At 44.3% G+C, this 24,181-nt stretch overlaps 1 protein-coding gene across 1 annotated transcript in view; it reads right to left on the reverse strand.

Annotated features, from left to right (window-relative positions):
* Nucleotides 1-20,314, reverse strand: part of Pitpna (phosphatidylinositol transfer protein alpha) — a 41,265-nt gene extending 20,951 nt beyond the window's left edge. Inside the window, exons 1-5 of the mRNA XM_013359776.2 lie at nt 20,042-20,314; nt 16,365-16,395; nt 11,437-11,582; nt 7,017-7,108; nt 406-413 (exon numbers count right to left, since the gene is read on the reverse strand). Coding sequence (XP_013215230.2) covers nt 406-413; nt 7,017-7,108; nt 11,437-11,582; nt 16,365-16,395; nt 20,042-20,061 — 297 coding nt within the window. The 5' untranslated portion in view covers nt 20,062-20,314. The remainder of the gene's footprint in view (nt 1-405; nt 414-7,016; nt 7,109-11,436; nt 11,583-16,364; nt 16,396-20,041) is intronic.
* Nucleotides 20,315-24,181: the final 3,867 nt, after the last annotated feature.

Here is a 24,181-nt window from a genome sequence, read left to right on the forward strand (position 1 = left end):
AGGCCAGCTGAACCAAAATTTTTGTACAACCTGAGTAGGCATGACCTGAGGACAGCAGGGGAGAGCCTTGAGTCATTCTGTACATACAAGACCCAGAGCCAGGATGTACCTGATAAAGCCACAAGTCAACGCAGCTTAAAACAGGAGGTCCCCCTGCCAAATAACAAACTCTTCATCAGGACTGAAAAGACGCCTCAACAACACCAAAAGAGAATATTCAGGACTTCTAGTGCATTTATTTATTAATTTTTTATTTATTTTGTGATGTTGGGGGTCACACACAGGGCCTTGCACATGCTAGGTAAGCAATCTACCACTAAGCTATACCACCAGCCAGCCCCAGTTACATTTTTATTTCTTTTCTTATAAATCATCTACAATTCCAAACCCCCTGATAATACTTACTGTAATAACTGCTCCAAGGCAAGGACATGAAAATAAGAGAGAAAAAAATTAATGAGGATTAATAAGTATCTGTCCCTCACCCCAAGGGACCACAAATAACAAAGAGCTCTTGACTCCCATGGCTTATTCCATAGTCACCTCCAGGACCCAGTGAGTTGGGACTGTCTAAGTGCACCAAGCCCTGCTTAAGATTCTCTCATACAAAACTCCCAGAAGACCAAACCTGGAATTTAATTAAAAAAAAAAAAAAAATGCCACTCTGGGCTCCTTGGGTTCTTTCCAGCAGGACAAGGAAAGGGACTGTCTCTGATCAGCTTAGATTTTGTAATCCGTTACTCTATTGTCAGAAAATCACCTGGGTGCCCCTCACTTCCACCTCCTGGGGCAGATGGGGACACTCTGGGCCAGTTGCTGTCTATCTGCCCACAGCATCCTTCCTCTCACTGTAACCAAACCTCTCACGCTCTGCACACCTGCTCATTGTAATAGAACCCCCTCGGAAAGCATGGTTTAATTATTTATCAGAGAAAATTACTGCAGTTCTCATGTCACTGGGGAACAGACCAGCTCTCCTCCAGTTCATTTTGTACCCTCTGAATTTAGGAGCTACTTCAATTTCTGATGGATGCTACATATTGGAAATTATACAGGGCTAACAAACCCCATCACTCCATAAGTGAAACTAAGGCTACCTCTAAAACTGAAATGAGGAATACTTGAAATATACAAGATATAATCTGCTATGTTTAAGAATAACCCAAAAGACTGTCAGTGATCTCCCCAATTCTAATGAAAAAATCTTAGAAGGAAGCACCATCTTAAGATTATAACTAGCCGGGCGCAGTGGCTCATGCCTGTAATCCCAGCTGCTGAGGCTGAGGCTAGGGGATTGCAAGTTCAAAGTCAGCCACAGCAACTAAATGAGCCATTTAGCAAAACTGTGTCTCAGAATAAAATATAAAAAGAGCTATGGTTGTGACTCAGTGATTAAGTGCCCTTGAGTTCAATCCACAGTACCAAAAAAAAAAAAAAGAAAAGAAAAAAGATTGTAACTAAAAGGCCTACCCTGAAACAATTGCCATAGTAACAACTTGAGAAAACCATGTTATGAAAAGGAAATGATGGGTTTAATATCCATCAGAGGAATGTCCAAAGAGGCTAGTTTGGCAGAAATTCTGCAGTGCTGTCATGAGAACACAGCTCCATCACTATGTTGGAAATGGCAAGTGTCAGGCTGGCCTGCTTTGATGACACTAAACATTAAGCTTCTCTAACCACCTTATTCTGAATCCATGTTCTGTAAGAAAACTTCTAGTTTGGCCTCTGAGGGACAGAATGTGCTAATCAAAAGTCTCAGGAGGGCTGGGGAGTGGCTCAAACAGTAGTGCACTCGCCTGGCATGCATGCGGCCGGAGTTTGATCCTCAACACCACATACAAACAAAGATGTTGTGTCCACCGAAAACTAAAAAATAAATATTAAATTTCTCTCTCTCACTCTCTCTTTAAAAAAAAAAAAAAGAAGAATATTTAAAAAAAAAAAAGTTTCAGGAATCTGATCACCTAACCAAGTGAGCATTTTTTAAATTACACATTAGTATTCTGATTATAAATTTGCTTTCCATGTAGAAGAATCTATCCCTAATCAGTAAACAGGAATATCTGGTTTTATTACTAAATTTGTATTTCAAGATTGGCATTTGAGATTTTTATACATTAGTGTTTGTGAGACACTGGGGAAAAAAAGAAAACACTTAGTTTGTTTTGTTTTCTTTTTCTTTTTGGTACTGGGGATTGATTCCAGGGGCTTCTACTGAGCCACATCCCCAGCACCGCCCCCCCCCTTTTTGTATTTTATTTAGAGACAGGGTCTCATTGAGTTGCTTAGGGCCTTGCTAAATTGCTGAGGCTGGCTTTGAACTTGCTATCCTCCTGCCTCAGCCTCTCAAGCCACTAGGATTATAGGCGTGCATCACTGCACCCAGCTTAAATCCACTCAGTTCTGACAAATGGGATTTCTGAACCCATGTGGCTGATGCCAACTTGGGTGACCAAACAATCTCTCCCAAACCTTCTTTAGCCCCACCTTCCCCTCCAAACATCTCTGCACTTACAGCATTCCCTTTTCTTCAAACTGCAATCCCAGGTACACAGAAAGCCTCAGGAAACCCTTTGTAGTTGGAAAATAGGGCTTTCCAAATAAGACTAATAAGGCCTCACACATGCTAGGCAAGTGCTCTACCACTGATCTCCACCCCCAGGAATAAGGTATTCTAAAATCCTAACCTAGTAATACTGTATCTAGCCAAGAGTTGAGGTCAGAGGGAGGAAATGGAAGAAGAAACCAGTATATTTATCTTCCTCTTTCCACTTTCATCCAGAGAGCAACCCACTCAACCCCATCTCCCTCCCATCTCAATCCAACAACTTCATGGAAAAGAGGCAGAGAGAAATTAAGAAAACAGAAAGAATGATAGTGGTGTATTCTCAATATGTTTTCAATCCTCTCAGAATAAGATTAGAGCCATCCAAAATGCTTGGGGTATTTTACTCCATACTCTTTCATCCACCTCTCCTCAAACTTTGATTTAGTTAGGTCAAGAAGATGTCTGAACTAATAACTACTTTGCCATTGACCCCCCCAAGGAACTGCAAAGTTCCTTGCCTGTTTATATCTCTTATTTTAAAAGAGTGGGTATCTAACTGAACAGATCTAAGACTCAATATATTTGTTCTGTAAGAAGGTGGATGTGACTGTGAGGTCAGCACCCATGAGGTCTATGCAAGATGTCCTCCTCCCACTCATTGTCCTCTTTATGGAGTATTTGGAAATTATATTTTTCTTTCTTTTTTCTTTTGGTCAAGGATCAATAAGTGAACTAACATTTATTGTGTAGAAAAAGGCCTAAGCCAGCTGAAGCACTCCCTGAGGCATCTCTCAGTTGGCACAGACTATGTATCTAGAACCTTGCCTCAGACATGGAGGAGTCCACACTGTTTGTTACCTCCATGCCAAGTTAACTAAGATTTTTACAATGCATGCTCACTGCAATTCTTTTACACATCAATGAAATTCACCTTTGGCCCTAGACCAGACACATCCTGCCACACTGCCTACTGCCTTTTTAAAAACATGTATATGTCTTATTTCCAAGAATTTAACAGATTCCTGTCCAATGCTTAAGGAATAGTGAAGTTTGCATGTTTAGCTACAGCAATAAAATCATGAGTTATACATCTCAAGTGCCACCAATAACTGTACATCTCCTAATACAAGGTTTGTTGTTGTTATTGTTTTGTTTCATTTTTTGTAGTTTTAGGTTGACAGCATGCCTCCTTTATTTTATTTGTTTATTTTTAAGTGGTGCTAGAAATTGAACTCAGTGCTTCACACATGCTAGGCAAGGGTTCTGACCCTGAGCTACAGCCCCAGCCCTGATACAAGGTTCTTGAACCTGTGTATAAACATGGAGGACTGAAGAGAGCAATGACTTTAGTCATTCCCAACATTCTCAGAATAAGAATCACCTGAGTCACCTAAGGATCACATCCTTATCAAATACGATCTAGGGAGTACCAGGTCGTAACAGTAAGTGAAGCATACAGGTACACAGAGGCTGGCAGGAAGATGCAAGAGCTAGACTGTGCCAACAAATGAAGGTTGTTAGTTTAAAAGGTCATCTGCCTCTCAGACAAGTTCTATGGCATCTCTAGGATTCATATCCCCTGGGATATGAATTAGTGCCAGCTTGGGCCCAAAAGATCTACTTCTAGATATCCCTCAAGACTTAGGAATCTTAGAAAGCTAGAAGTCTAAAATAATCAAAAGGAATCCTAGAATGTCTAGACAAGTACACAAAGTTCTTTATGGAGATCTTACTCTTTCCTTTCCAGAAAATCCAGCAAGAGGCTGTCCAATATTAAGAAAATAAATCCACCCTCACCCTCAAATACAGAACATGCTGATTCAGCATAAGCCGTCAATTTGGAGTTCTTAGCAGTGATGATCCCACCATCCCAGCCTCTGGCTGAAGAATCTGCCATGCACACTCCACGTGTATATGACACAATTTGGGAATTGCTGTTTCCAAATTCTCTTGTCATTAAAAATTAGGCATCAATATCTCCTTTTTTTTTTTAAAGAGAGAGTGAGAGAGGGAGAGAAAGAGAGAGAGAATTTTTTTATTTTTTATTTTTTTAGTTATCGGCAGATACAACATCTTTGTTTGTATGTGGTGCTGAGGATCGAACCCGGGCCGCATGCATGCCAGGCGAGCGTACTACCGCTTGAGCCACATCCCCAGCCCTTCAATATCTCCTTTGATACCTCTAGGCCTAGTTCTTCTTCTTTTTTTTTTTTTTTTTTTAAAGAGAGAATGAGAGAGGAGAGAGAAAGAGCGAGAGAATTTTTAATATTTATTTTTTAGTTCTCGGCGGACAGAACATCTTTGTTGGTATGTGGTGCTGAGGATCGAACCTGGGCCGCACGCATGCCAGGCAAGCGCGCTACCGCTTGAGCCACATCCCCAGCCCCTAGGCCTAGTTCTTCTTCATGGCAGAGAGGTTACCCTACAGGGCCTTTCCAATGATTGCCACCCGAGTTCCTGGATCTGAATGCTACTTTTTAAGTCACATATAAATATATCACAGTAACACTAGAAATTTCAGTACTAACAATAAGGGAATGGTTTAAAAGGCCATAGTCATTCTCAGTAACCACTGAGGATTAGTACCAGGATCCCTACCCCTCCACCCATTATACTAAAATTTGTGGATGCTCAAGTATCTTATGTAAAATGGCACAGTATTTACATTTCATTCTATATAAGTTAAATCATGTCTAGAAAAATCATAATGTTAATATAAATTTTATATAAATTATTATATAAGTTGTTATTCTGTATTATTTACAGAATAAGGACAAAAAATAGTCTGTATATATTTAGTAGAGAGACAATTTTTTTTTTTGGAAGTGCTGGGGATCAAACCCAATCTACTTACCCACCTATATTTTGATACTGGGGATTGAACCCAGGGGCATTCCATCACTGAGCTACATCCCCAGTCTTTTTTATTTTGACACAGGTCTTGCTAAGTTGCTGAGAGTCTTACTAAGTTGCTCAGGTTGACCTTGAACTTGAAATCCTCCTTAGCTGCTAAGATTGCAGGTGCCTACCAGTGTGCCCAGCTGTTTTTCCTATGTATTTTTTTTTGTGTGTGGGGAGGGCCTTACTGGGGATTGAACTCAGGGGCATTTGACCTCTGAGCCACATACCCAGCCCTTTTATGTATTTTATTTAGAGATAGGGTCTCACTGAGTTGCTTAGCACCTCACTTTTGAACTTTTTTTTTTATAAATACCTTAATTTAATTAATTAATTAATTTTTAAAGAGAGAGAGAGAGAGAGAATTTTTTAATATTTCTTTCTTAGTTTTCGGCGGACACAACATCTTTGTTTTTGTATGTGGTGCTGAGGATCGAACCCGGGCTGCATGCATGCCAGGCAAGCGCGCTACAGCTTGAGCCACATCCCCGCTTTTGAACTCTTGATCCTCCTGTCTCAGCCTCCCAAACCACTGGGATTACATGTAGGTACCACCAGGCCTGCCCCTATGTATCTATTTATTTATTTATTTTAGTTGTTGATGGACCTTTATTTCACTCATTTATTTATTTTTATGTGGTGCCGAGAATCAAATCCAGTGCCTCACACATGCTATGCAAGCACTCTACAACTGAGCCACAACCCAGCCCCTCCTATATATTTTTGATCTATGGTTTATGAAATCCACAGATGTAGAACCCACAGGTATGTTCAGCAAACTCTACATTCATATAATGGACCATTATGCAGCCACGCAGTCATTATAATTTTGCTTTTTTTTAACCCCCTGCCCCAGTACTGGGGATTGAACCCAGGTCCTCAAGGGCAAAGCTACAACTCTAGCCCTTTTAATGTTTTCATTTTGAGGTAGGGTCTCACTACGTTGCTCAGGCTGGCGATCCTCTTGCTTCAGTCTCCTGAGTTGCTGAGATTACAGGCATAAACCACTATATCCAGCTACAAATTTCAAACAAAAGACTATGAGTGACAGGGAAAATGGTCTCTATTTGCTGAAGAAAAATGAGCAATTTAATAATTAGTAATCATAGGATCTAAATTTTGTGTAAAAAATATGTCTGGAAACTGGATGTGGTGGCACACACTTGTAATCCCAGCAGCTCGGGAGGCTAATATAGGAGGATTGTGAGTTCAAGGCCAGCTTCAGCAAAAGCGAGGCGCTAAGCAACTCAGTGAGACCCTATCTAAAATACAAAATGGGGCTGGGGATGTGGCTCAGTGGTCAAGTGCCTCTGAGTTCAATCCCCAGTACCAAAAAAAAAAAAAAAAAAATGTCTCTGAAGATTCTAAAAGCTCACGCATGCTAATTGACTGCCAGGTCATGCTGGACAACACTGACACTCACCCCCCAACTTCATCCTTTCACTGGTTAATCTGAGAAATGAAGGAGGGACACAAAGCTCTAATACACCCCCACCCCTGGGCCTATTGCACAAGTCTTAATCCACCTTAGGGCCCAAATTCCAGCTTCTATCAAGACTGCACTCACCAGTTCTGCAATATGGGTAGGCATTCCATGCTTTTTCATGTATATTCAGTGCTCCCTCTGGGGCCAGCATTCGAACAAATGTGGGTACCTTGCTATAGTGAAAAAAAGGGGGGGTGATAAAGAGAAATGGAGGAGAAGAAAAAGAAGACAAGGGGCTTTTATATCACATTCTTCAAGTCACAGGATAAGCTTCTTCAATGGAGAGTCGACAAGCAAATTTCCTTGAGATAAGCAGGTTTACTAGTGTATGTGAGAAGCTTCTGCCAGACCCTGACACCCCAGCTTGATTAGCTACCAATACCACCCAAAACTTGCCCCAGCACCCACCAGGAAAACGACAGCATATGAAACCTTAGGCTAACTGCTGTGGTTTATCAGCCATTACATTCTCATTCCACAGTTTTCCATTACATTTTTTACTGGTCCAGGGCATTGTTCTATACTACGTGTAAGGATAAGATACAAAGGAGATAAATCCACATGTAAACTACCTATGTTGGACTGAACCTACCAGTCTAGGTTAATGGGTCAGGGTGACTAGCTGACTAATTTAAGAATATGATATCCAAGATAATCTAGTCTATTTTGTAAGCTTTTTAAAATTTTTTGGTACTGGGGATTGAACTCAGGGGCGCTCGACCACTGAGTCATATCCCCTGCCCTATTTTGCATTTTACTTAGATACAGGGTCTCACTGAGTTGTTTAGTGCCTTGCTTTTGCTGAAGCTGGCTTTGAACTCAAAATTCTCCTGCCTCAGCCTCCCAAACTGCTGGATTATAGGCATGTGCCACAACGCCCAGAAATTATTTTGTAAGTTTTTATTTTTCCTTTTTTCAGTATTGAACCCAGGAGTGTTCTACCACTAAGTTATATCCCCAGCCCTTTTTTATTCTGAGTATTGTTAAGTTGCCAAGGCTGGTCTCAAACTTGAGATTCTCCTGCCTCAGCCTCCTGAATCACTGGATTACAGACATGTGCTACCATTTGCAGTTTAGTTTTGTAAGTTCCAAGAGGACAGGTGGGTCTTAGGGTTGTCTACCTCCCAAGACAAATATCTTCTATTCAATTTTCCTTTCAGGATGCAGAACATGAACTCAAATTTTGTTTTATAAAAAGGTACACGTGGGCTGGGGTTGTGGCTTAAGTGGTAGAGCGCTCGCCTGGCATGCGTGCGGCCTGGGTTCGATCCTCAGCACCACATACAAACAAAGATGTTGTGTCCGCCGATAACTAAAAAATAAATATTAAAAAAATAAATAAAAAATAAAAATAAATTAAAAAAAATAAAAAGGCACACATATATTCCTTTCTTCCTTTCTTGGTTTTTTTTTTTAAGTATTTATTACCAGGAATTATTTTTTTTAAAGAGAGAGAGAGAGAATTTTAATATTTATTTTTTAGTTTTCGGTGGACACAACATCTTTGTTTGTATGTGGTGCTGAGGATCGAACCCGAGCCGCACGCATGCCAGGCGAGCGCACTACCACATGAGCCACATCCCCAGCCCTCCTTTCTTGGTTTTTAACTGCTCATCTATAAAGTCTTCAACAGGCTCTTGCAATCTCATCAAATTTAGTGGCTCAGGCCCAAAAGAGAGATCTCCCCACAATAGAGCATTACATCAGAGCAAACCTCTGAGATTCACACACACACTGCCACATTCATTCAGGAGATACTTCTCTGTCCCAGGCACCAGGATACACACAGAAACCAAACAGTCCAGAGGAGAGTATAATTAACCAGCCAAATGACAACACTGAAAGTATGTGTTCCAATGAAGTGAGCACAGGGTTGAGGAGGGTGGTGAGCAGAGCACTATATGAACATGGCAGGGAACGCATGAGAGCCCAGTCAGGATGTGCAGGAAACTCAAGATGACAAGGACACATGGAATAGGGACTGTATAGGACCAAGCTGGACAAACAGATGGGAGTAGGGTGGGAGAGGCTGAGAGAAGGAAGTTCAGAGGAGCAGACGTGAGGTATGAGGCCAGGAGTGCAAGGAAATGCACAGCGTACAGATCATAACAGATTCTGTGAGTTATGTCAGGAATACAGACTTCATTCGGAGGGCAAAGGGAAGCCACTTATAGCTTTCAGGCTACAGAGAGACAGATATTCCAGGCAGAGCACTCATAGCTTTGCAGAGAACTAGAAGGCAGGGAGATCAGTTGAGAGCTGCTGAAGTCATCCAGGTCAGACACAAAGGAAAGAAATGGACATGTTAGAGATGGTAAGGAGAAAGAGTCAAGAGAAGCTGATTTGCTAGGAAGTCTTTTGTCCTCATGAGGACAGATGGCAGAGGCAGTCATTGTGGGCCTCACCCCCCTACCCCACAGTTGGCTATCTTGGTATTAAGGAAAGAAAAGAGGTAGCAGCTCAACATCTATTCTCTCCCCTTAAGGAAGATGGTATGACATGGTTCACAATCCTTAAGTACATACAACCCCAACTCCCCGTCACTTCAGCTGCACCCCTGAGTCCTGAGGAACCAACTGGTCTCTTCTGCTTCAAATACCAACCTCCTCATCTCTTTTCAAAGTCCTCTTTAAAAAATACAAAAAGACTCTGAGGAAGGCACATCCTTTTGTTTAAAACAAACTTTTTTGGGTAGTTATAGATGGACAGAATCCCTTTACTTTATTTATTTTTTGTGGTGCTAGAATCGAATCCAGTGTACCTCACACATGCTAGGCAAGTGCTCTGCCAATGAGCTACAGCCCTAGCCCAGGAAGGCATATCTTTTTTTTTTTTTTTTTTAATATTTTTTAGTTGTTGATGGACCTTTATTTTATTTGCTTATTTATATGTGTTGCTAGGAATCGAACCCAGTACCTCACACATATGAGGCAAGCACTCTACCACTGAGCTACAACTCCAGCCCCAGGAAGGCGTATCTTGACAGCATTATTTTAACGACTGTCAATTCCTCAGTAAGGTCTAGTTGGCAGTCAACATCAACTGAGAGTCCGGATGGAGGACTGGAGGACGAAGGGTGCAGCAAGATGGAAGGGAAGTATGGCATCTCTCACTGCATTGCTCTCCTCCTGCTCCAGCCCTGCAGAATCCTGCATTCCTCTGGGTTAATACTGTTCCAGTGTCAGAGCAGCAGATACGGAAAATCAAGAATTTTTTACCAAATTAAAATGAAAATGTCAGTTCTATTTAGTGACTAGGAATTAAGATTTAGGTTTAAGATGCAACACAATATAAATATACTTAATGTCACTGAACTGAACACTTCAAAATGGTGGATTTTATGTTATGCATACTTTACCATGATTAAATTTTTAAAAATTCAAGTTTATTTTTCCAGTTATGGATGGTTTCTAAATAAGCGTGGAGGCTGGGTTGTAGCTCAGTGGTAAAGCACTTGCCTAGTATGTAAAGCACAGGGTTCAACCCTCAATACCACATAAAATTAAGTAAATAAAGTAGAGGCCCATTGACAACTAAAAAAATATTAAAAAAAGAAGAGTTTGGTTTGATTTTCATTCGAGCTGGTATATGTTTACTATTATTTGCAGTCCCCTTTGGACTGGCTCACAGTTTACTAAAATATTTCCTTTTTGGTTAGGGATTCCGCAAATTTGTGTGAATTTGTATGGATTTATATGGATTCTGGATACACAAATCAGTTCAAGTGTCATTAAAAATATGTATGCCTTTGATTGAAAAAGAAATTACAAAATTTCTCTGGCAGCTGATTTCACAATACCAGAATTTAAAATACTACTTGACCAAGCAATTATATTTTTAGGAACACTTACTATAGGATGACACACACACATAAGTATATCCAAAAAGATTTATGAAAAAGTTTTACTGGAGTATGCAGATGTCTGGAAATGACTATAAATATAACTACTTCCCCAAGAGAGGATTGGTTAAACAACATACAGCACATCTGTACAATGTGATATTAGGAATACTATGTGTACTTTTAAAAAATGAGGCAGAATATGCTGATAGTGAAAGGCAATTATAACACATAACAGAAGAGCAAAGAACAGAACAGTATGTAGAGTACAGTTTTATCTACGTAAAATAACAAAGGAAACACCCATTTACGCACTATTTTAACCAACTGTCAATTCCTTGGTAAGGACTAGTTGTCTGAGAGTCTGGATGGAGGACTGGAGGACAATGGAGGGCTATTCTCACAGATGACGGAAGGGCCCACAATAAACCAAACACTCACCTCTCGGGGACAGGGAGCCTGGTTAGGTAAGTATAAACTTTTTTTTAATTAACAGAAATCTTTAAATGAACAAAGGAATACCACCTATGCCCACTCTCACATGTGAAGCAAACTTGAACAAACAGCTAATAAATTGGAAACCGCCCTCCCTCTCCAATTAACCATTACCATCATTTCTAAACCGGGCCACCTTTCTGCCCTGCTGCTGTGGTCACATACCTCTGTAGGTGGTAGATCTTGTGGGTATACTGGCCTTTCTCACCATCCTTCTCATAAGGTTCATTCACCAGGACCTCCACGCCTTCACCACCGCCAGTTTCATTTTTGCTGGCCTCGGCCACAGAATACAGCTGCCCCACTTGATACTAAAGGAACAGAGAGACAGGCATTATTCTCAATAGTTACACATGGTGCAGCTGCTGGTAACTGTCAAAGTAGGCCCTGGGGGACCCTCATCCAGGAGCTTATCCTGGAGTTTCACACCAGGCCTTACCTACATCTACCCAGATCAACTGAGAATGCTGTTCCATGGCCTCTCTTCAGCCATCATATGTGTTTAATCTCATCCTTCCCACTTCTCATTATCCATTGGGCTTAAAGAGGCAGAGGAATGTTGTTAATTTTACAACACTGTCCAGAAAACAGATTTTGGAGTCCAAGGTAGCTTACTCTGAACCTGTCTCTGGTATTAAGACTCCAAAATAGGATCTGGGTCAGTTGCTAGAAATTTCCTTTTCCCATTCATTTTAACAGATCCTGAGACATGACTTCTTGTCAAAGAAGGACGCCCAGTGCTCTGAAATGACAACCTTTGCTATAAAACTGGCTCACCTACTTGCTTTATCTCCAGTGTTGAGGCCCTCACCCTGCGAGGAGATCAAAGAATAGTCTTTCAGACAACCAAACCTCCCAAGGCTTTGCAAATTCCATGTGGGGCTGAAGCAAGTATTCCTGCTTCCCTTGCTAGATGGTACAGATTCCTTCCCCAGTCTGTGCTGGCTGGCCGCCTCCTCTGGGTTGGCAGTTACTAGATGGCAAAAGCCTGCTTTTCCTTTATTTGGGTCACATGCTACCCTATAAAGTCACCAGTCAAGATCACTGGCCTCTTCTAACCCCCACAGGACAGCTTGGTGTTTGGGCCAATGACCTGGGCAATGCCCAGACCCAACCCTTCTGCCCATTTCTCTCTGAAGTAAGCTGTCTCAAGGAAAAAATACAGTGAAGAGAGAATGTACAGCAACAGATGATGCAGGAAGTTACACCTATACCAAAGGATTTGTCTTCCCCATCACTGCCAGTGCTAACCAGACACAACGTTTTAGGTAGGATGAGAAAAAGAAAAACAAGTACTTGACTGCCCAATATGTTGTTGGGTGGAGATTAAGGTTTCCCTCATCCTCACTCTCTACTCTCGCTTCCCAAACTCCTAGTATTCATAGGGGTAAAAAACAAGGTTTTGTTTTGTTTTTTTTCTTTGAGATTAAAACTCTCTGTTGTACCTCTGGGCATGTGCCACTGTCACCACTACTGGCAAGAGCAAGATGCAGAGGCGACTTCCAGGGCAGCTTCACTTCACACTTGGAAGCCTGATCTACAACAGCTTCCTAAGCACAACTGGAGCAAAGTCTGGAAGGCAAAACAGCAGACCAGGACAATTCACTGTTCACCACAGAGCTCAAAGAGCCCTAATTTCCAAAGCAAAAACCTAGCACAAAATGCCAAAGAAAGACCCAGGCAAGCGATCAAGGCTCAGTTAATCCCATAAAGAGGAACATTTGGGTGAGAGCCAGTCACCTTGACCCTGTAAATCCTAAGCAACATCAGTGCTGCCTCAATGCCCCCACAGAACTCCAAATTGTTCCTGTGCCTTTCCAGTTCCACTCTGGGTCAGAGTCTGGCTGAGCCAATGTTTCCAAAGAAGGAGCAAGGAACCCTGTTTCAGAGCAGGACACCTAATCACTAACTCGGAATCCTACAGGGCAGGCTGGGGAGAGGGCCTAGAGGAGTGGACGGGATTGCCAGCTAGTGATGTTACTTGGGGAAGGGGACCCCAGGCAGACTAATTGTCTTCAATGGGTTTCTCTTCAGCTGCAGGAATCAGAGGGCAGGCTCTAAGAGGATCAGCCTGTTGGCTGGCATCTTCCCCCTTTAATCTCTCTTGATATTCTGATCCTTTAATCCCATGAGACACGTGAAGGCAGTTTTGTTAATCCAAAGAGGAAAGTAAGACCAGCCTGAATAGGTTATACAGTGAGGGACACTTTTCATGTCAAGAGGGTTCCCTTTGACATAGTTGCTCTGAACACCTGGGAAAGCTGCCAGATTCAGATTGAGTGATGGTAGAGGTTGCTGTCAGACCATTAAATCAGATAAGGAACTCCAAAGAGACCATAGTCCTCAGCCTAGGACAATGCTCCCCTAATCTTGAGATGTGTTCTCTTGTCCCAAAGAACTAAGACACTCCATCACTTTAGCAATCTGGGAGTGGGAGCCCAGGAAGATATCGTGGGTAGGCCAGAAATACTGAAACAGTACAGCTATTGGTTCCACCCACATGGCCCTCTTGTATCAGGTACCACAGGGGGATGCTGTCATAAAATCTGGAAACAAGAAGTAAAGCAGTCCTGCCCAAGGTGTGCTGGCCTAAGTCAGGAACCACTGATGGACATACCCATGTCAAATAGCCAAGGTTTTCTTGCTGTGCTGCAGGAAGTCTAGAAACCCTGGGCAATGTGAATCCAAAGAGACTGGCTAGCCAGAAGCTAATTCTTCCCCCAAATATTGATTCAGACCATCAGGATGTTTATAAAACATGACCTTCTCTTTTCTTTTTTGTCTTTTCCTCCCAAATCAGAAGCTGCAAGGGCCTCAAGTCATGGCCTCCAATTTAGGAAGTGAATCCACCAGTCACATGATACTGGGCTATTCCCATGGAAACCATGAGTCAGGATGGAGTTATTGACAAATACTCAGAGTCAATCTGCATTTATTTCTTCTTCAACTCCCCATTCAAGCATCTTCTGATCTTCTGGAACTAAGATTCAAGCCATCAAAAGAACAGCTTCAACCCTACCAGGCCATAAGCTGCTTTCTTGTCAGGTGACAAGAAACAGGCCAACCATCACCACACAGAGAAATGAATCTTAACCAGTACATACTTCCCAAGCTTTTGCTTAGAGTTTAGGCTCTGACTTATCTCACCCTGCCCCACCACTTCCTCAAGCCTGCAAAAAGAACACCACAAACTAAAAATTGCCATTGTGGATGCTCTCAACATAAGAGTTCCTCTATCACTCTGCTTTCAGCTCCACCATTAATAATCAGAGTTCTGGGGGCTGGGATTGTGGCTCAGCAGTAGAGCACTCGCCTAGCACGGGTGGGACCAGGGTTTGATCCTTGGCACACATAAAAATAAAGGCATTGTGTTGTGTCCATCTATACCTTAAAAATAAATAAATAAATATATATATTTTTTAAATCAGAGTTCTAGAACCTCTAATCTTACTACAGAACAGCAGAGAGATGTTCTTGAAAGTTCCTTGGTCTACAGCACTTCTCAAAGACATTTTCGCCCTTCAGTCCATCAAGAAACTCCCTCTAAAAAGTTTCTGCTAGAGACTTTACTCTAAAGAAATCCCAAGTTCTTGGGAGACAGCTTCCTAAATAAGGGATGGGATGATCCTGTACAGCAGAGGAAGTCACTGGATCCCTCCTAAATTTCAGAGCAAAGGACATGCTAGGCCTTCCTGCTTAGCCTTTCAGTATGGAAAATTTATCACTTGGTAGTTTTAATAAAGATAACAAGGCCCTAAAAGGAGTTAGATTAACCCCCCTTCCCAAAGTCAACCCCTGTCAGCTTAGTACCTGGTTCCCAGTCCGCCATTTCTCTTTCTTTCTTCCTCTCTCCCTCTGCACACCCCCATTCCTCCTCCCTCACTCCCTCTTTTTTTCTTTTTTCTTTGGGGGTAGGGTCTCGCCATGTTGCTCAGGCTAGCCCTGAACTTTGAGGCTCAAGTGATCTTCCTGCCTCAGCATCCTAAATAGTTGGAACTACAGGTACGCACCATCACACCTAGCTTGATCCCAGCTTAGTCTCATTTCTCAGACTTCTCAGAGCCCCCAGCTCGTGTTCAAGCTTGCCTCTGTCCCCATCTCCCCGGTTTCCACAGTTCTTATAAGACATGCAAGTCCACCACTACAAGACAATCCTCTAGGAGGCCAATGCCTGCTCACCCCTCTTATAGGGTCAATTAGCTCTGAGTATCTGTCTCATCTAAAGTGCTGCAGGCCCTGCTGGCCTAACTTCAAAAATCCAGTTCCTACTTGGAAAAGAGTGGAAGTTATCACAGGAGCTCCCGCTGGCACTACAGCCCATCGACTGAGGGCAACATATTGGCTGACAAACTTCACCCAAACTCAAGTTTCACTGGAAGCCAGGGTGGGGCCTATGGATTCAGAGGAAGCAAAGAACAAGGCTGAGCCAAGAGAAAAGAATGGAGGAAATTCACAGAAAGGGTGGATCAAGGGAGGCTCTGTGACAGCTTTCTGCTATCTAAGAGAGGAGCTCTGAGTCAGCATGGCCTATGAACCTTCTTGTGGCAATGCTGCTACCAGATCTGCACACACCGGGACATCAGACCCAAGAACTATAAAAGGACAGAGGGCAAGCCAAGCCCATGTCACTCTCTGCCCGCCGTAAAAGGAGGATTCTGTCTTGATCTTTCTAGCAGTCACCTTGCATGGCAAGGGAGGGCCTCAGAGATTTCCTGCTCTGCTGGTTTGTTGCATAACAGAGAGAGCCATGCACACTTTCCAGTCGAGTCATGGAGGTCCCAGAGATGTATACACCTAACCCAATCATAATGTCCCAGACAGGCACAGTCCCAGCGGGTAAAAAGGGCTGGTATTCAAAGTCATCCAGCATGCCAACAGCTTGGGGCAGGTTGTACAAAGTTGCCCAGCTGCTCCAACCAAGTGTTTTCCTTCAACTGAAAGCAGCACCAGGAAAATTCACATTGAACCCTGGTTATTTCTATGTTAGAACAAATATGCAAACTACATAAAGAGTATGACCACTCCTAGTTCAACTGAGTCAACAGTCACAAAAACTTATGCACAACTATATGCAAGAAAGAAAAAGGACTTACCTCATCTACAGACACAGGCAGGATGACTCGACTACAAGAGAAGGAAAAAGAATGTCAACTTCAGGCTCTGAAACCTTCCACAGGCTCTTAAAGCATCATGTTAGAACAGTATTCAACATTTTGTTGCATGACACTGTATTCACTGACAAAAATCCAGTAGGAAATAGGACCCTCTGTGTCTCTCTGACATTCCATTTAGAACCCTGTGATTCAATGCAAACCTGAATCTCCACCAGCTACTTCCTAGGCCTCTGACTCACATTTAAAGCTGTCTTCTTCTCCTCCTCCCTCACCCATCCTATCTCCCCTGAGTCTAGTAAAACAGAGATGTTAACACAAAAGGACCCAATATGATTAAGATTCAGACCCAAAGAATCAGGTTCTGGGGGTCTGCATCTCTGTGGACCCAACAACAGCCTTTAAGGTAAAGGATGGGAAAGGGCCAAGTTCCTTGGAGATTCAATCACCCTAAGAGTATGTATACTAACCACCTCTGCTCTGGAACAGATACTACAATACAAAATATCACCATGAAACCACCAAAGAGGATGCCCACCCTGACCTCCAGAAGCTGTCCAAATATACCCCATTGATCACTTTCTTCTTCTCCATTTCAATGACTACCAATTGTTGGAAGTATAAGCAATAACCAAATGGAGAAGCCATGGCCAGCAAGGCCCCATGAGGGACAAAACTCCACAGAGGTGAAAAGACCAGTGACACTTCTCTGGGTGGCTTGCATTTGTAATGCAAATCAATGGCCAATCACCGGTTCAGTGCTACAAGTTAATAGAGTTAAGAGAAAAAGCCTTGGATGTGTCCTCTAAGTCAAGTTAGTTTTGAAGCTTAGATTTTCAGTCCTTAGAGCCTTGCTGGAACCCGCTGGGCCCTTCTGCTTCTTATATGCTTGCTTGGTGAAGCATGAGCTGCTGTGTCCTCCTTCCTATGCCGTGGGTTCAAACAAGTTTTCTTGCTCCAGGCTGGTAAATAGCTTACTATTTATTTCCTAGTTGCAAAAAGGTCCCCCAGGAAGCAAGAAGCACAGAGGTGTCAGAGGAAGAAGCACACAGAGGGGTCGGAGGAAATCATCACAATAAAGGCCAAGCAGAAAAGTAACAAGAAAAACACAATGGGCTCCAAGTCTTTGCTGCCTTCCTCCAGACCTATTCAAATAACATAAATCCTCCAGTTTACTGGATGCTACCACTAATGCACTCCTCCCGTTCAAGAAAGCCGATGGTGCAGAAAAATACCCCCAAGTTGGAGGCCAGAATTTCTGCACCCTCGGAAGAAACTTCCTAGAAAATAATGCATCTTTTATCTTCAAGAACACAGCAAAAATCACGTCCAAGAATTTGCAGAAATAAAATCATGGAGAATCCTGTTAGAGGAAGTGTCAAAAAAAATCAACAGGGACAACATTCAGACCCAAGCCTCCCCACAAAAGACACTGGTATCAGCCAATTCCTAAAAGATGTTCTGAGGCTGCTTTCATTACAACTGCACTCCAGACATTTCTCCTGTGCTCCTTAGGAACAAAACCACTTTAGCAGCAATAGGGTACAACTCTAAAAAGACAGGGCCACAGAGGCACAGCTGGCTGAGACTGGAGATATGCTCACTATAGTGTGACCTTCACTCACACTGTTCCCGGAGCTGCAGCGCTGCAGACATAGCCAAATATCTCTGATGGCCCCCTCCTTCCCTGTCCCCTGCCCAGGGAAGCATACCCAGGGCACAAGTCAAGCAGGAAGGAAACGCAGGCAGCTCTGCATCCTGGCACCTTGGGCCTTTCCCTTGCAGGCATCAAGAAGAGGAGAACAAAGAATGGGCAAAGAGTGCCTCCCTTCAAAACTCATTCAGATCTCTTCTAAAAGACCTTTCTTTCCCCTGCCTGACCTTCTTTTCAAAACTACAGATTTCTACAGATTCTAGGAATAGGAAGGAGGATCAGAAAAATGGGAAAAGCCTGTTCATTTAGACACACATTAAAATACACCATATTCTCTTTCTTGGAGAAACTTGACATCCAACCACATAAACCTCTGAGTTTCTGGCTGCGTAACATCAGATGGGATGTCAAGAAATTGAGGTGACAGGACCTCCAAATAATGATCTTCACATAAGGTGTCAAACCAGGATGACACCTGGATCTCTTCTTTCTTTGTTATCCAAACTCCACACTACATCCTAAACACTTCCAAGAAGCAAGCCAGGAGGAGACGGACAAAGTGCCTTCACTTCAAAGTGGGAAGCCCTCCATACACCTGCTTGGCTCACAAGAGTTTTACGGGTTTCATTCTACTGGGACATCTCCCACTTCTGAATTTCTGGGGCTTTTAGCCCAATGTTGCCCACTTGCCCTCCTTCCAGGGAAGCACAGTTTCACTGAAATTTCTACACACATACACACATCTAATCTCCCATTTGGGGAAAGGGTGTCCTGTGATGTTTACTTGGAACCATGAACTTCAGGGATGGATCACCTTGTATTTGAAAGATTAAACAATCCAGACATCCCCACCTCCAATCTCCTGCAACACCTGCCAAAAGTCACCAATTTCTCATCCCAATGCATTACTTAAAAATTCTTTCACCCTTCCATGTCACTCCTCATTTAATGGCTTTATGGAAACAGCCTTGATAGCTCAAAGAAATTTCCCATCCCTTAGCACCAAGACTGAGAATCTCCTAGAGAAAGACTTCCCCTGCTCTGGACCCTACCACCTCCAACTCACAAACATACTCTCTGGGCTATCTATGCTTATAACTTTCTGGCCATCTTCCATCACCATAACTCCCTCATATTACTTTGGATACTGCCCAATATATTCTGAACTCCTCACTCAAGTGTTCCCAAGTTCAACACAGGCATCTCAAGCTTTTCCCAGTGTCTCCTCTTCTGCATTTACCACTTGAGCACTGTGTCATTCTGGCCTCCAGATCTCAGCCCCCCTCTGTTCTGTTCTATCTTCCTTCCCCTGTCACCCAAGCCTGGCCCTGATCCCCTAGACCTCTGGGTCCATTTATTACAATCTTTCCCCTAGTGTCAAGGTGGCCACTCTAAATACTCCAGGTTCCATCTCAGCACTCCTCTTCATCATTTCAATTCCCTTCCAAGAGCTGTCATATCTGATCTTCCCTGCCCCTTACTGCTCAGCCCTCCCCACCACGGGCTAGCTCACCAGCTCTGCCTGCCCTTGTCCCACTGTTCCTTGGTCCCTGAGACAACTCTTCCATCTCCTGCAGGTCCCCTCAGCCCCTTCCACAGTTCCGGCTGGTTCCTTCAACACTTCAGCCCCTGCTGTAGGACCACCCCAGGTCTCATCCAGTGATCTGGATTCCCTCGACCTCTCCTCATGCCCTGCCAGGTTCTCACTGTCCCTTTGACCCCACTTCAGGCCCTGTCCGGCCCTCACTGTCCCCTTGGCCTCTCCTCAGGCCTATTCAGTCCTCACTGTCCCTTGGGCCCCACCTCAGGTACTGTCCAGCTCTCTTTAGCCTCTGTGGCCCCACCTCAGGCCCCGTCCGACCCTTAAGGTCCCCTGCGCCCCTGCTGGGCCGACCAACTGCCCATTCTGAGCTCTCCATCCTCTCCACCGGGCCGTCAGCCCCCGTGGTCGTCATCTCCGACCCTCCCTTCCTCCTTGCTTCCGCACCGCGAGCCGGTCACTCACTACTCCTTGAGCAGCACCATGTCGCTCCGCGGCTCGGCGGCTGTCCGCTGCCCGCCCGGCTTCCCGCCCGCTTCCCGGCGGCCGCTCTGCCCGTGGCGGCCCGGCCCGGCTGCCTGTGCGCTTTCGTCGTGGTCCGCTGGGTCCCCACCGCTCTTGCTGAGGCCGCGGCGCCGGCTCCTGCAGCCCTGGCCTCGCCGCCTCCCGCGCCGCTGCCGACGCCGCCCGGAGCTCCGGTTCCGCAGCGCCGCGCGGGGGCGGGGCGTCTCTGCGGCAACCGGAGCGTCACACGCAGAGGTGCGCGCTGACCTCAGCGGGAAGGCGGGACCTTCCCCCGGCCCCGCCCTCTCTCCTTAAACGGGCAGTGGCGTCAGCGTAGGCATCCGAGGTGGACCCGGGCGTGCCCTAGACCCCGGTAGTAGGCAGGGACCATGTTCAGGTGTCCCGCAGGGTGTCCAGTCTGAGTTCTGTGCTGCAGGAACGAAGGTACCTGTGTGATGGAGCGTCCTGGTGCGTGGGCTGAGACCCAGGAAAAAGTTGTGTCAAAGAAAAAAAGGAAAGAAAGAATGTAGGGGGGCTGGGGTTGTGGCTCAGCGGTCAAGTTCTCACCTAGCTCAAATGAGAAATTATACCCCAATGATTCAAACGTATGAATTGCCAAGATCATTGTAATGTCATGTGTACTAATAAAAATAAATAAATAAATAAATAAAAAGTTCTCACCTAGCTTGTGCGAGGCCCTGGATTCCATCCTCAGCGCCACATACAAATAAATAAAATAAAGGTATTGTGTCCAATTAAAACTAAAAAATAAATATTAAAAAAGTCTTATTTAAAGAAAGAAAGAAAGAATGTAGGACTCTGGGTCTGCTCAGTGGTAGAAAGCTTGCCTTGCATTCAGGAAGCCATGAGTTCATGCCAACATTGAAAAAAAAAGAAAATTACATAATAACCTAATATGTGGGCAAGTTTCTCTAAGTACTTGACTTTTCACAACAACTCTACCAGAAAGATACTGTTATTGTCCCCATTTACAGGTGAGAAGGAGTTAAGAATTTGCCTAAGTCTGCAACTTATATGGGATGGAGCTGATTTTAACCCAGCAGTTATTATGTCACATCATCCATTCTATAAATATTTGCGGAGTGCTGTCTGTGTTTTGTTTGGTTTGGTTTGGTTTGGTACTGGGGATTGAACCCAAGGGCACTTTACCAGTGAGCCACATCTCCAGGGTTTTTCTAATTTTTTGTTTTGAGACAGAGTCTTGCTAAATTCCTTAGGGCCTTGCTAATCTGCTGAAGCTGGCCTCAAACTTGTGATCCTCCTGCCTCAGCCTCCCCAAGTTGCTGAGTTGCTGGGATTACAGGTGGGCCAGCAAGCCTGTGCTTTTGTTGAGAGCGTGAACAGGTAGACACCATTCAGCCCTTAGGGAACTCAGGGTCAAAAGGAGGGTGAATAGGCAATGGATGGAAGTGACAGAATCAGGTGATTAGAATGAAGAGAGTTGTGAGAGGTGTGAGGATTTCTAGCAAGAACACCTTCCCTTGGAGGGGCACCTAATTCAGTGTGAGGGGTGCATTCAGAGAAGGCATCCAGGAGAAAGAGATTCTAAGCTAAGATCTTGAAGGGGCCAGGGAGGGGAAGAGTGTATTGGGCAGAGTGAACGCAAAAAGCTTCAGACAAGAAGGAAAGCATGGTCCACGTGGGAGCCTAAAAGAAGTAACTAAAACATCAAATTTGGGAACTGAGGAGCTGCAGGAAGTGGGGTAGGGATAGGTGGGTGGTGATAAGGTATTTGGAATCCACCCTAAAGGCCTCAGGAAGGTGTTGCAGGGATTTCTCCAAGTGATGTCAACATGATTAGTGTGTAAAGACTAGGATAGTTGAGGGGAAAAGAGGAATCAAGTGGCCCAGAGCAGAAGCCTAGAGACCACTTAGGAGGCTGCTGCTAAAGTTCAGGGAGCATTCAGGAGGTCCAAAGAGCAAGATTTAGCAGGGCACGATGGCGCATGACTATAATCCCAGCTAACCAAGAGACTGAGGCAGCAGGATTCCAAGTTGGAAGCCAGCCTCAGCAATTTAGCAAGACCCGTCCTCAAAATAAAAATGAAAAAGGGCTGGGGACGTAGCTCAGTGACAGAGTGCCTCTGAGTTCAATCCCCAGCTCCACAAAAGTGTGTGGGGGCATGCCCTAGACTTTGACTAAGTGGTTGAGAGCTCACAAAGTGAAAGGGAGGGAGGAAGCAAGGAAATGATGGGGCTGTCTGGCCTGGGGCTTGGGTGGACAATATTGCCTTCAGAGAACACAGGAAGGCAGATTGACATTGGAGAGATAATGACTCCAGAGTCCATGGAGCTCAAAGGGCCATCCAACTGAGGTGGTGAGTGAGCTGCTCAGGATAGGGACCTGGAAAGGGAGGTGCAGGTGCCATATGGTTGCCAATTCATGCATGACTGGTGCTCCAGAACCACCCTGAGTATAGTACTTATTGGCCACTCATTCATCAAATCCTAGAGTAGAAGCAAGGAAGGCTCCACGAATCCAACCCAGGCCAAAAAAGGAGACACGGTGATTTGAAGTCCAAGATAAGTACCTGGTCCCTGCTGCCCTGATCCTCCACCATCGGGCTTTTCTTCCTGCATCGTACCAATGAATAGTTCTTTGAAAAATGTCATATGCAGGCTCTGTCCAGGAAGTAATCAAATCCTGCCTCCTGGGAACGTGCAGTTTAGATAGGGAAACTACATTTACTCACTCAATAAATATTGATTGAGCACCCTGGCCCTCATCTAGGCCTTTTTCTAGGTACTTAGGATACAGGGGTGACCAAGCAAAATAAGGTCCTTCCCTTGCTGAGTGGAGGGAAACATAATGTAAAAAAATGCAGAAATGCCTTTCAAGTTTGACAGATTTTTTTTTTCCTTTTTGGATAATGGGAATTGAACCCAGGGGCTCTCAACTACTGAGCCACATCCTCACCCTTTTTTTTTTTTTGAGACAGGGTCTCGCTAAGTTTCTTAGGGCCTTGCTAAATTGCTGAGGCTGGCTTTGAACTTGTGATCCTGCTGCCTCAGGGCTCCCAAACCACTCGGATTACAGGTGATCACCAGATGCCCAGCTCAGTGGTGCCCTCCTCAGATGTTATGAGGAAGCTGAATTGGGTGACTGGCTTTGGTGGGAGGCATTTGTTGGGTGATCAGGAAAGACCCTGAAAGTAAGCAATGTTTAGATGAAACCTGAAAGAGGAGAGGAATTATTGCTAAACTGGCTCCAGATTTGACGCAAGTTGCTCTATAGTTGAGGTGTTTGGAAGGCTGTCCTGGGCACTGGGGGAAATGAAAATAAAAACAAAAAACATCAGAATCCATGAAAAACACCCAGTGGCTCAGGAGAGTGAGGCAGAAGGATTGCTAGTTCAAGGCCAGCCTCAACAACTTAGTGAGATCCTAAGCAACTTCATAAGGCTCTGTCTCAAAATAAAAAATAAAAATGGACGGGTGTGATCGTGCACACCAGTAATCCCAGCAGCTTGGGAGGCTCAGACAGAATTTGAGTTCAAAGCCAGCCTCAGCAACTGTGAGGCACTAAGCAACTGAGTGAGATCCTGTCTCTAAATAAAATACAAAATAGGGCTGGGGATGTGGCTCAGTGGTCAAGTACCCCTGAGTTCAATCCCTGGTATCAAAAACATAAATTAATAGAAATAAAAATGGCTGAGGATGTAGCTCAGTGGTACACTGCCGCAGGTTCAAATCCCAGTACCACCCAAAAGGAAAAAAAAAAAATCTGTAAAATAAAGCCTCTGGCCTCCTGGTCACCTCTCACAGGTGACCAAACTGAGGCAGTTCATGCTAAGGTGACCATCTGTGATGCAAGGATCAGCACTGAGGAAGGTTGGAGATGGTACAGGGAACATCTTGGGACATGAGGGACTTGAGCCAGATTTGGCCAGAAAGAGTGGAAAGTGAGGTGACCCACAGGTGGGGCCTTGAGTGCCAAGTGAGAGGACTGGCCCTGTGTTCTGTGAAGCCATTTGAGGGCCTTTGGGAACCCCCTTCGGCATTCCCAGATTCAACCATTATGGAGAAGTCGCAGCTCTTGCTTCATCTCTTTTCTTTCCTGAAGTATTTCGAAGCCCATCT

The sequence above is a fragment of the Ictidomys tridecemlineatus genome, chromosome 3 (assembly GCF_052094955.1).
Source record: "Ictidomys tridecemlineatus isolate mIctTri1 chromosome 3, mIctTri1.hap1, whole genome shotgun sequence".
Classification (NCBI taxonomy): domain Eukaryota; kingdom Metazoa; phylum Chordata; class Mammalia; order Rodentia; family Sciuridae; genus Ictidomys; species Ictidomys tridecemlineatus.